The sequence below is a fragment of the Mesoplodon mirus genome (assembly GCF_964341445.2).
Source record: "Mesoplodon mirus genome assembly, chromosome: 3".
Classification (NCBI taxonomy): Eukaryota; Metazoa; Chordata; class Mammalia; order Artiodactyla; family Ziphiidae; genus Mesoplodon; species Mesoplodon mirus.
In genome coordinates, this window is record NC_138978.1 from 157,334,667 (window position 1) to 157,348,524 (window position 13,858).

At 35.9% G+C, this 13,858-nt stretch overlaps 1 protein-coding gene across 4 annotated transcripts in view; it reads right to left on the reverse strand.

Moving 5' to 3' along the window:
* HMCN1 (hemicentin 1) overlaps window positions 1-13,858 on the reverse strand; it is a gene marked incomplete at its 5' end in the record, with an annotated part of 518,370 nt that overhangs the window by 406,838 nt on the left and 97,674 nt on the right. For all 4 annotated transcript variants that reach the window (XR_014293546.1, XM_082615777.1, XM_082615778.1 and 1 more), the window contains one exon: window positions 2,022-2,092. Coding sequence is in view for 3 of the 4 variants with exons in the window: in XM_082615777.1 (XP_082471903.1) it covers window positions 2,022-2,092 (71 nt within the window). The remainder of the gene's footprint in view (window positions 1-2,021; window positions 2,093-13,858) is intronic.

The following is a 13,858-nucleotide window of genomic DNA, read 5'->3' on the forward strand; positions in this document are numbered from 1 at the left end:
AGAAATGAGCTGCCTAGGAAGCTGAGGAAAAGTGGGAAACAAAATGAGAGCATACGTAAGGGAAGAGAACGTCTCAAGAAGAAAGGAGAGGCCAGTATTGCCGAGAATTACAAAGATGTTAATCTAATATGCTGACAAGTGAAATGCTACCACTGCATTTAGCAAAATACAAATCATGTATCACCAACTAGAGCTACTTTGACAGGGCAGGAGTGTGGCAACTAGACGGAAACAGACTGAGGAGCAGATGGGGAAGGGATGTGAAGAAAAGATGGCAGTCAATACAGACAATATTCTTGACACTGAAGGAACTGAGAGAGATAAGTTATTTGTAAGAGGATTTGAGAAAAACAGAGATTTGTTGTTTATTTTGTTTTGCTTATAATGTTTTCATTTGTTGGGATGCATTTGTTTTGGGGGGAGACTGAAACATATTTAAAAGTAAATGGGAACACTTAAGCAGTTGAAAAAAAGTTTGATAGGTTAAGATCCTGAGAAAGCCAAGGAGTTGTGATTAAGTAGAGAATGAGGATAGGATGGATACCAGATGTAGGTGGATTACATGCTAGGGATGAGGAAGCAGAGGACTTCCATTTATAGATGCCTGTGTGTGAAACAGTAAGTGAGACAGCTTGCTCAGACTAGATCATTAGTTGAAATAGCCAGTAGTAAAAGGGTAATGGGATAGAGGTTTAAGAAGAACAGATAAGATTTGCAACTGTCATTGAGAGGAATGGGAGATTTAATTGACCAAAGAAACATAGTAGGATCATGGAAGTATTAAGAGTCCAGTGAAAATAGGTGGTCATGTATTTACAGTGGAAGCAACCTGCCATGTTGTGAGGTTTCAACAGCACTTGGCCATTGGTGGACATAACTGCAGTCATTCAGGAATGAGGTTTTGCCTTTTGAACAGAAAAGCAATGGACAAGAAAGAAAAAGGAGTGTTTTTGAAATGATAGGACTCTGAGCTAGACTGGAAGAAAGTGAAAAAGGAGAGATCTGATGGCCTGGGAGACAGGATAGGGGTCAATGGACTAGAGTGCTTGATGAGGGTGAAGGAGTAGTTGTAGTGTAAGTAGCTGCAAAAACAAGCTTGGTGGAGCTGCTTGAATTAGTGATCTGAGAGATGGAACAGATTGGGGTCATCATAAGATCCAGAGGGTGTGTGTGAGAATAGAAGACTGAGGTGGAGTACTGAAAAGGTCACTGAAGACAAATAGCAGGTCAAAGAACTGAGAGGAGAAGGTTCTGACAGGTCATTCTCATCAATGCTGAAGTGCTCCGGAATGATGGCAGCCCGAGAGGGGAAAGGCAGCCAATGATTCAGGTATCACTAGCTTAAATGAATGATGAGGAGTGGCCAAAAGATCTGTAGGCGATTGCAGCAGAGACCATCCATGGAGGGTAGGACAGTAAAACAGCCTCAAAGAAGCAATTCTTTTTGGATTAATGGATTTGGGAATAATGACCTCAAAGCAGCAATGAGGAGAAGGTGCATATCAACCTTATCTCCAAGTCCTGTTTTCAGAATAACATTTAAACCAATTATTCATCTTCTCTACTAAAAAAATTATATTTACAGTCAAAAATTTTATAAAGATGACTTATAGCAAAGAATATCAAAATTACCGTAATTATACCATTACTATTACAGGGAAAGAATTAACTGCTCCTTATGATTCTCAGGGAAAGGAATCATCTGGAGCAAGAGTCAGTAAACTTTTTCTCTAAAGCATCACACAGTAAACACTTCAGGCTTTGTGGGCCAGTCTGTCACAACTATGGAATTCTGCCATTGTTGCATGGAAGCGGCCATAGACAATGCATAAATGAAGGTGATATTTTGAACCCAATCTGTCCCACTACCATATCTATCATTCAAATCAAGTCAGAAAAAGTGGTATTAGAATTTAAAAACCAGTAACCACTGCTTTCAGACTTAAAACTAAAGAAAATCAGCCAAAAGTTCATGATTTTCCTTTCCCTTAAGAGAAATAAAATTGAATGCAAGAACTCACCTGAACATAGAGTTCTCTGAGTTCATACTGAAATTTCTTGGGATCTGTGGTAACTGTTACTGGGCCAATTTCTGTGGAGATAAAAATGACATAGGTCAAAAATAGTGATCAATAGTGTTAAAGACTTTAATGTACTATGTCTGCAAGTATCTTTTCACTATGTACTACATGGTTATTTAACAATTAGAAATAGTCAGCAAAACAACAAAGACCACTTCTCAATTTATAGCAACCAAAGAATACCTTAAAATTTGCTGTAAATTATGCATACCTTAAAAAGTGGATTTTTAGCCTTAGAAAATGCAAAGAGATAGTCAAAAATGTCATAGGACAAAGAGTCAGGAGACCCCAGTTTCAGTCTCTTTTTACTCTCACCAGTCAGTGATATTAATTGGGCACCTACTTTGTTGTTGAAGTCTAAATGAATCACTTATTCATCTTTTAATTCTTCTTTCTCAACTATAAATTGTAAATTTGTCTGCAAATAAAAAATTTAATACTAAACAAAAAGAAAACAAATGACCCTTCCCTGTCTATCCCACAGGGTTTTTAAGAACTTGTAGAAGCACAGATATGAGGATATTAAAAGTTCAGAAAACAGTCCCTATCACTTCCTTCACCATGGCTGGTGTTGCTGTCCATCACTATCACCATTCTCCTAAGCTGGCTTTGACCACCATAATTATCTTTGGGGTCACTGACACCCTCATAACTGCCTTAATGTACTGCACAAACCATTGTTTCAAGTGGAAACAGGTGAGGGGACCACTGCATTCCTTGGAAAACCAAGATCTAAGTCAGGTGAAGAGAAAGAGCCCAGATACCAGTGTGGGTTAAATTGATTGATTGATAGAATGACAGTGAGACAGATATAAATATATAGATATAGATATATACAGCAGGTTTATAATAAACATTTTAATGTGCCAAGACCATTTTCTAAAAACAGAAAATCAACCTTTAAAATAGACAAGCAGAAACTGGCCTTTACAGGTATCAATTATTTCCCCCAGGAAACATTCATATATTTAAGTAATAGTATTAAAATTCATCCAAGTATCATGTGTACAGACACATCACCTTAAATTCCCAGGGTGGATGAAAATTTTTCTATTTTATCTAATGAAGATAACAATACAAAATTATAAAAATACTTAACATTTAGCTTTTATAAGACATTATCTAGCTTCAAATGCTTACTGCTAGAAAAGGACTTTACGACTTCAAAGGCTAATAGTTAATTAGCCAGGCCTTCTATAATGTGCTAAGTGTGATATAAAAACAGACTTTTAGAATTTTAGAAATAAATGAGGTAAATTGGAAAGGAAGCACGATATGCCTGTCATAAGGCATGTAATTTTTCTTAGAAATTACATGAAAAAAATGTCTCCATCCTTCACCATAGATTAGACACCTTGCAGTATGCAAAAGGAATGGAGAGGCAATTGAAGAAACTGTGTGAAAATGCAAACATCTGCATTCTATACAGAGCAGAACAGTCACTGGCTGTGTAAAAGTCATGTCCTGAGTATATGGAAAATCGGAGAAGCCCACTCCCTTAAGATTAAACAAAGGCATACTTTGCAAAGGAATGCAAAACAGCAAAGAATATGCTAGGCAGTTACACCCTGACATATAAATTGTCAGCAGCACTGTCAAGCCAAGTTTCTATGTTCCTACATGGTATAACACTGAAGTAATTCTAGAATTCAAAACTCAAGAAGTAGAAAGAAATACAAAGAATACTAGAAAAAAAATCAATTATATGAAAATAAAAAGTACAGACATGCCAGAACATTCCCTATAATAATAATTTTTAAAATAACCCTGATATATGTCTGTTCTTCAATAGTGAAGATTAAGGGATTCTATTAAAATAGGAGGACTGATTAGCCTTCATTTAGTTATTGAGAGATTCAAATATTCACCTGTTTTCAACAAAGATAGGAAATATCCCTTGAAGCTCATTAATATACATTTTTGCAAATCACACTAGACAGCTGAGATAAATCTTCTATCAGTTATGAGCAATACTCAGGAGAGGTAAAGGCCCGCTGAGTCGCCACATCCCTCCAGTTGTAAACATCTTTTCTAACTCTTTTGAATTGAATGATATAACCATTTGGCAAAATCAGCCCTCCTCCCTTTCAGGACTTGTGTCCATTCCAGTCTTTCTCTTCATTTAACAGAGCCTTATGCCACCTGTGTCATGAGCAATTTCCTCTTCTCTTCCTTTTTTCTCACGTTGGTTTCATCCCCTGCCAAGCCTTTGATGACATTCAACAGGTACAACTTTGTCTTCTCTTCCTGCCTGAACATGGTCCTCTATTGCTTATAAAATTAAATGGGAACCCTCCAAGGCATTTCAGGTCCTCTCTTCTATTTATCTAATCTTCCAACTTCATCACACCCCTTAGCATGAAGCTACTGCTCTTCCTCATCACATCCATGGCCATCCCCATGTCTTTCATCTGCCCATACACCTCTTATTCTATAAAGCCTGATTCAAGTCCTATCTTCTTGAATGTTTTGCCTTTTCTTCAATATGCTTTAATGTTGTTTGATGTCTGTATTATAAAGACATGGTAGGGCTTCCCTGGTGGCGCAGTGGTTGAGAATCTGCCTGCCAATGCAGGGGACACGGGTTTGAGCCCTGGTCTGGGAGGATCCTACATGCCGCGGAGCAACTAGGCCCGTGAGCCACAAATACTGAGCCTGTGCGTCTGGAGCCTGTGCTCTGCAACAAGAGAGGCCATGATAGTGAGAGGCCCGCGCACCGTGATGAAGAGTGGCCCCCGCTTGGCACAACTAGAGAAAGCCCTCGCACAGAAACGAAGACCCAACACAGCAAAAATAAATAAATTAATAAATAAACTCCTACCCCCAACATCTTCTTTAAAAAAAAAAAAAAAAAAAAGACATGGGAAGAATGAAGGTGAATAACATTTAACAGAATGCAGGGATAATATCCTATTTTATTCAACCATCAATCTCCAAACAGAATCCTCAAGCTAGATGGGGCATTAAAGATCATTTGGTTCAATTCTCTTATCTACAGACAAGAAAACTTGAGGTTCAGAGAAAATGACCTTGAAAGATTTTGGTAGTGAAGAAAAAGGTTAAGATATCTAAAAATATTTTCTACACTGAGCAACCTCCACACCTCACTAACATTTCCTCTTTTCCAAGATCTCCATTCTGTCAATGATTACATCACTATTAACTTTCTTCTTTCCTCTGGACCATGGGCAAGACAGGCCATGTTTGGAGTGCCTAATTCGATGCACACAATATCTAGAATTCTTTAGTGTCACATGCCTGGATATTATCTTTAATAGAACAAAGAAAATTATCTCTCTTGCCTAGTAGATATAATTAAAAACACAAAGAAACCTCACTAGAAAATTCCTTCTCTAATCTATTTAACAAACACACATTGATCATGTACTATATATGGTTGCCACCAGTAACATAAGGATGATCAAACATGAACCCTACCCTCAAAGTCCTGATGGATCTAGTGGAGAAAATAAAACTAATATGTAATTACAGTACAATACAATAAATGCATAAAGAGAAGTATGGAAAAGGTAGTGTGGGAGTACTCATTAACATAGAAAAAAATTTTTTTTCAGAATGAACCATGGGGATTTCAAAGAGGAAATGAAAATTTAGGATTTTATATTAGAGAAAACAAAAACATTCTTTATTAAAACTAATTTCTTTTTAAATTCTATATATCAAGTTTTCATGACAGCTCTGTACCTTATCAAATTACTGCTATTACCTATAACTATCGATATTTGTAAGTACAATTCACAATACTTTGTAACATATAGTGGCTTCCTTTGAGCCTCACAACAACCTCATGAAGAAGTTAAAATACATATAATTATACAAAAAACTGAAGGTTGGATGATAAGCCAAAGCCAACCAGTCCCTCTGAAGGCTACCACAATACTGTGTGCCTGCGACATGATGGCATCTACCATATAATACTGTGACTGCCATTGCTTTTTTGTCTCCCTTACTTGGCTGTCAGCCCAAGGAGATGAATTGTCTCAGTGTATCTATAATAGATTCTCAGTAAATGTTTGAAGACGGGAAGAAGGGAGAGAAGGGGAAAAAAAGAATAAAGGTTAAGCCCAGGCCTTCAGACCTTTTATTCTGTGCTCTTTTCATTTTACCATGGAGCCTCCACGCTATAGCTAAAGACCATGCTACATGATCAGCATGATGACACTGACTAGTCAACTGAGAAAGTCTTCAGTTTACTCTTTTAACCAAATGTTTTGCTCTTTAATCAAGTTCTTGATGCAGATAATCAATAGATACAATTTTCCACATACAGCTTATCTTAAAAAGCAAAAGAACATTAAGGTAACGTGTTATTAAAAATATAAGGAGTATGTCATGCTTCAGAAGACCACTTTTGATTTAAAAAAATAACTGTCTGAAACTCTAAAAAAGTCTTTCCTCTTCTCATTAATTGTGTTATTTCATGTTTCCTAGGGATTTATCAGATGGGTTGGATTTATCTCCAACATCTCAGCCATTGTTCTCTTAACCCAAGTTGCTGGATTGAATTTGAGAAAATAGTGGAAAGAAGTTCACAGTGTAATATTTTCTTTCACTGCTTCACTTGGCAAGATCGATATCCAGTTCCTCACTTCCTTTTTCCTTTCTACTAACAGATTTCTGATCATTATAGTTTTTCTTTACTCAAAGGGGCTCCTTGATAATAAGAGGAATATTTACTGCTGCTGGCTGGGGTCTCAATACTGTCTGTGAATGATCTGATAACAATGTTCACAATTTCCTTGCTTTTTTGAAAAAAATTATGCAGTTCTTGGCTTTATATTTATAGTTATACATAAATATGTAAAAAGTTAAAATGAAAACCCCTAAGCTGCATTATAAATTAATCAATATTTGCAAAGCACTGTAAAAGAACAAAAGAAATATATAAATCACAGGGCTTGCCATAATGGAAATTTAAATATAGTTGAAAACTTAAAAAAACAGCAAGGTATGAAAAACTTAACAGTTTAATCTAGCATCAGAGAAGGGCAAGTGATATAGATACAGAGGGACAGCAAATTTCTTCAGTGTCCAGAGAAAGAACCCCAAGCTCTAGGGAAATATACAGTGAAGGTATCAGGGAGAAGATGCGGTATGGGACTTGAAGAGAACACTGGATTAACAGAGCGTGACATCAGAGCAAAGAAATTCCAGGCACCGTGATATGGCGTATTCAAAACGCCTTCCCATGAGCTGAATCTCAACACATTCCACTTTGTAAAAATTCCACTCTTAGTCAATAATTTTACACAAATCAATGATGTCTTCTACATGCAAAGTTGCTAACATAAATATATACATATTCAAAATATTAATATTGTTTACATGAAAATTAATAAATTGTTTCTTGCCTTGGGATGGTACAGAAAATCAGATTAATAACTATATTTACTTTCACTGTTTTCAGTTTAATCTACGATACACTCTTTCCAGATTTCTCTCTCCTCATTTAATTAAAATGTTGTTGTCCAGCACCATTTTTAAATGATTTGCATCTAAGCCACAAAAACAGAACTGTTTCCTGACTTTGAGCTGAGCCAATGCCAAGTATATTTCAGGCCTCATTTAATTGAGTACATGCCTACTCACATTAGAACAGGTAATTTTCAAGACCACTTAAAGGCCCTTAATGATTATTTTGACATGAAGTGATGTACTTGGTGTGTTTTATAAAATCTGAGTCAAAGATGAATTCATGCACAGCATGTTATCTAATATTGATTACACAGCATTCTGCTTTAATTTCCAAAAAGATTATTCATTTAACAGTGAGTTGTATAACCTTAAACGTAGGCACTTAGCAATACTGCAGATAATATATGTATAATGAAAGGCTCATTTCACTTGGACTGAACAGGATATAGAAAAAGTCATGAACATGAATTCAGTAATGTTTCACAGCTGTTTAGAGGAGGAAGCAAAGAAGAATGCCTTAATAATTGACAGTCCTCACAGGACTGTGAGGTATACTGAGTAGGATGTTATTGCTTAGACTGGACTTTGGCCAGGGCTCCAGCAAGCATTCTTACAACAACAGCCGTGGGATTTTTAATGGCCAACAAAATTCAGATGCTCAGTTTCACCTGTAATACTAAAAATGACATTTATTTTGAGCAAAGATATTGCTGATTATACGGATCTGAAAATGAAAACTCCAAAATAACAAAATTTTTTAAAAATACATCTTTATTGGAGTACAATTGCTTCACCATACTGTGTTAGTTTCTGTTGCAAAACAAGGCGAATCAGCGATATGCATACACATGTCCCCTTATCCCCTCCCTCTTGAGCCTCCCTCCCATCCTCCCTATCCCACCCCTCTAGGTCATTGCAAAGCACCTAGCCAATCTCCCTGTGCTCTGTTGTTGCTTCCCACCAGCCAACTATTTTACATTCGGTAGTGTATATATGTCGATGCTACTCTCACTTCACCCCAGCTTCACCCTCCCACCCCATGTCAAGAATTCCATTCTCTATGTCTACCTCTTTATTCCTACCCTGCAACTAGGTTCATCAGTACCATTCTTTTTTTTAGATTCCATATATATGTATTAGCATACGGTATTTGTTTTTCTCTTTCTGACTTGCTTCACTCTTCACTCTTCACTCTTACTTCACTTACTTCACGTCCCTAGGTCCATCCACCTCACTACAAATAACTCAATTTTGTTTCTTTTTATGACTAATATTCCATTGTATATATGTGCCACACCTTCTTTATCCATTTGTCTGTTGATGGACATTTAGGTTGGTTCCATGTCCTGGCTATTGTAAACAGTGCTGCAGTGAACATTGGGGTGCATGTCTATTTTTGAATTATGGTTTTATCAGGGTATATGCCCAGTGGTGGTATTGCTGGGTCATATGGTATTTCTATTTTTAGTTTTTTGAGGAACCTCCATACTGTTTTCCATAGTGGTTGTATCAATTTACATTCCCACCAACACTGCAAGAGGGTTCCCTTTTCACCACACCCTTTCCAGCATTTATTGTTTCTAGCTTTTTTGATAATGGCCATTCTGACTGGCATAAGGTAATACCTCATTGTAGTTTTGATTTGCATTTCTCTAATATTTAGTGATGTTGAGCAGCTTTTCATGTGCTTCTCGGCCATCTGTATGTCTTCTTTGGAGAAATGTCTATTTAGGTCTTCTGCCCATTTTTTAACTGGATTGTTTGTTTTCTTTGATATTGAGCTCCATGAGCTGTTGGTATATTTTGGAGATTAACCCTTTGTTGTTTCATTTGCAAATATTTTCTCCCATTCTGAGGGTTGTCTTTTTGTCTTGTTTATGGTTTCCTCTGCTGGGCAAAAGCTATTAAGTTTAATTAAGTCCCATTTGTTTATTTTTGTTTTTATTTCTGTTACTCTAGGAGATGGGTCAAAAAAGATTTTGCTGTGGTTTACATCAAAGAGTGTTTTTCCTATGTTTTCCTCTAACAGTTTTATTGTGTCTAGTCTTACATTTAAGTCTTTAATCCATTTGGAGTTTAAGATAAACTCCAGAAAAAGATATCAGAAAAAAAGAAAATTATAGACCAGTATCACTGATGAACATAGATGCAAAAATCCTGAGCAAAACACTAGCAAACAGAATCCAACAGCACATTAAAAGGATCATACACCATGATCAAGTGGGATTTATACCAGGGATGCAAGAATTCTTCAGTATAAGCAAATCAATCAATGTGACACACCACATTAACAAATTGAAGAATAAAAACCATATGATCATCTCAATAGATGTAGAAAAAGCTTTCGACAAAATTCAACACCATTTATGATAAAAACTCTCCAGAAAATGGGCATAAAGGGAACCTACCTCAACGTAATAAAGGCCATAAATGACAAACCCACAGCAAGCATCATACTCAATGGTGAAAAACTGAAAGCACTTCCACTAGGATCAGGAAAAAGACAAGGATGTCCACTCTCGCCACTATTATTCAACATAGTTTTGTAAGTCCTAGCCATGACAATCAGAGAAGAAAAAGAAATAAATGGAATACAAATTGGAAAAGAAGTAAAACTGTCACTGTTTGCAGGTGACATGATACTATACATAGAAAATCCTGAAGATGCCACCAGAAAACTACTAGAACTAATCAATGAATCTGGTAAGGTTGCAGCATACAAAATTAATGTACAGAAATCTCTAACATTCCTATACACCAACAACGAAAAATCAGAAAGAGAAATTAAGGAAACACTCCCATTCACCACTGCAACAAAAAAGAATAAAATACCTAGGAATAAACCTGCCTAAGGAGGCGAAAGACTTGTACTCAGAAAACTATAAAACACTGATGAAAGAAATCAAAGATGACATAAACAGATGGAGAAATATACCATGTTCTTGGATTGGAAGAATCAATATTGTGAAAATGACTATACTGCCCAAAGCAATCTACAGATTTAATGCAATCCCTATCAAACTATCAATGGCATTCTTCACAGAATTAGAACAAAAAATCTTACAGTTCATATGGAAACACAAAAGACCCCAAACAGCCACAGCAATCTTGAGAAAGAAAAACAGAGTTGGAGGAATCAGACTCCCAGACTTCAAACTATACCACAAAGCTACAGTAATCAAGACAGTATGGTACTGGCACAAAAACAGAAATACAGATCAGTGGTACAGGATTGACTGCCCAGAGATAAACCCCTGCACATATGGGCACCTAATTTACGACAAAGGAGGCAAGAACATACAATGGAGAAAAGACAGCCTCTTCAATAAGTGGTGCTGGGAAAACTGGACAGCTACATGTAAAAGAAATTAGAACACTACCTAACACCATACACTAAAATGGCATTTTAACATCAAAATATATCCAAGCATTGACAAGATATACTCAAATAATAAAACATATAATATTTTAAGTCATGCTATTTAATAAAATTTAACTAACAAGCTTTCCAATGTGATCAAGATACTCTGAAAGCAAACAAGAAGAAAATTAATACTATCTTCCAGAACATTTCTAAATTTAGATATGATATTCTTATAGGAGACTGTGTTTTAAACTTTAAAATGAAAAATATTAGAATTCATTTCAAAGTTTTAATTGTTTTCTTAGACAATTCTTTAGCATTAATAGTCTTCCAAATAAAAGTAAACATCGGGGGGGATAAAGAAAAGAAAAACTACAAAAGGAGCAGTAAAATGTTTTTGAAAGAGAAATATGCTTGCAAATCCTTAGAAAAGAATCATTAATATTGCTGAAATTTCCACGTTAGGAAAACACACTTAACTTCAGCCCTGTTTCCACAACTAAACAAATACATGCAATCCTTTGATCATGTTTTCAGGGAAAATACAATTCAGTGGTCCAAAACCATATTTACGAAGTAAACAGTTTATTTGCAAACAATGAGAATCAGAGGCATGGCAAAATATAGATGCTTTGCATGTGTCTGTATATATGTTATAATATGTGTATGCTTTTCCCTAAATACTTGCATTCATTCATTCATTCAACAAACAGGCACTCTATCCTTAAGCTTGGTTCAAATAGGCAGGAGAAAGCAAATACATTTAAAGAGTAGGGTCTTGAATATAAGAGAGTCAGAAGTATCTGGGTGTATCTTATAAACAAAGAGGTGGCTGAATGGACTTGTGACCGGTACAGTTGTACCAGGCCCTACTCTCAAAAGAACCCCTGCTTTGGAGTTTAATGCTTTGCAGTCACTGTCTTGAAATAATTTTATGTCTGAATTTATGTTTCATAAAGCAAACTTCAATGGGAAGATGTTAACATGTACTCCAAGTTTGTAGCCTCATCTCATACATGGTCCTGCCCCTATCACCTTCTGGGGACAGGTTCTCAGCCACCTGTTCACCCATCCCCATATGTCCCCAGCCATACCCAGCACCCCAGTCCCTGCTTCTGCCATCTGCCCCAGTGAGGACCTGGATGTGAGGATGGGGAGGGTTAGGATGAGGGCACTCAAGTGCTGGCCAAGGTTAGAGGCCAAGTCTTAGCCTCTCAGCTGGGATAAGCCTTTTAATGAACTCCCAATCCATATGCCAGGCACTTCCCAGCACCACGGTTTAAAGATCTCTGGTGGTCATCTGTCTGCCAAGAGTTGAGGCAATGGGGCCAGAGACAGAGGAGATATCTGGCTCAACTTCACCAGACCGTTTCCAGCTTGAGCACAGTGCTTGGGTCCCAATGGCAGGAGGGGGAATCTGACAGCCTTCATCCCTAGGTGGGACCTCAGGGACCAGAGGGGCCAGTGTGGGTGTGCACTTGAACCACAGGTATCCTGCTACCCAGGGGCGCTCCCTTTGCAAGTGCCATGCCAGGAGGATATTCTCTTCCTCCTTGTAACCCTCTGTAGCCTAGCTTAAACCGTTACGCAAACTTTACCATCCATCTTTATTTTGTGCAATGTCAATATTAGACGCAAATATCAGAGCATTTGACTATTATGTAGATTTACCCAAATTATACAATTTGTATTTCATGGCTGATACCAGATGGTGCCTCCAGCTTTCCAGAAGAGATACACAAGTCAGATTTGGGAAGGTTGAAGAAGGAACCATTCATTCATAATCCCAGCAACAGGATGGATGTTCCAGGTTTATCATGACATTGAATTAAATAGTACTCCTTATTGAAAAACATAAAGGATTTTTTAAATGAAAAAAGACCACGGTTATATAAAAGAAAGCTAAATATTAAAATGTTATTCTGCCAAGTTAATTTATGGATTTAATACATTAAAAATCTCAAAAAGAATATTTTTTTGCTTATGTTTTAGAATACTTAGCAACAACATTCTTAAATTTATTCTGAACAGCACATGGGCAATCATATCAATGAAAACTGGCCAAAAAAACTATAAACAGGACATCATAAGCATGAATAACTAAGAGGATAGAAGTGTTGACATACAAATAAATATGTAATAAGTAGAAAAGAATTAATAATTATGTATAAACTAGCATCTGAAGACAAGATGCATAAAGTAAGATTATTTCTTTTAAAAATATTTATCTCTAATTCATATTTTATAGTATCTAGTAAAAATAAGCTCCAAAGGGTTAAATGGTTCAATATAACCATTGTAATTATTTCAACTGAATCTAAATTAGAATATATATCAGATATATATAGAAAAATAACATTCTCCTTTTCAAAGCAATAGAAGAAATCACAAGGGGAAATACTGACAGATATGAATATATAAAAATCAAGTAAAAATTAAAATCTAAAAAGGATATAAAGCCAGATTTTCCAACATTTATGTCATCAATTAAAATAAATTAAAATCTATACTATCTGAAGAGATCAAATTTTTACAAAAAAAAAATAATAAAGTACCAATCACTAAATGAAAGGAAAATTCATTTAAAGGATAACAACAACAAAAAAAAAGACCAGAAACAAATGCTCATATTTAGTTACAGCAAAAGAGAGTAAACTGCAGCAAATTTGAAGTATCTTACAAGAAAGAAAATGATTTTGTTTAATATTATCACTCAAACCAGTATCATAATAAACCTGCAATACTGGTACTGTTGTTAAGATTATAAGTGGTTGTAACTTTTGTGAAATTCACTGTAGTTATGTGTATGATATGATTATAGGTATGATAAGTCTTAAAAGTATGTTGTGATAAAGTCATTTCCCACTTTGCTATAATCTGCTGAAAATAGATACTGATATTACTAGGATATCAATAATTTAAAAATAGAGAAATGATTATAAACATGATTCTCTAAATAATATTAGGCAGCAATTAA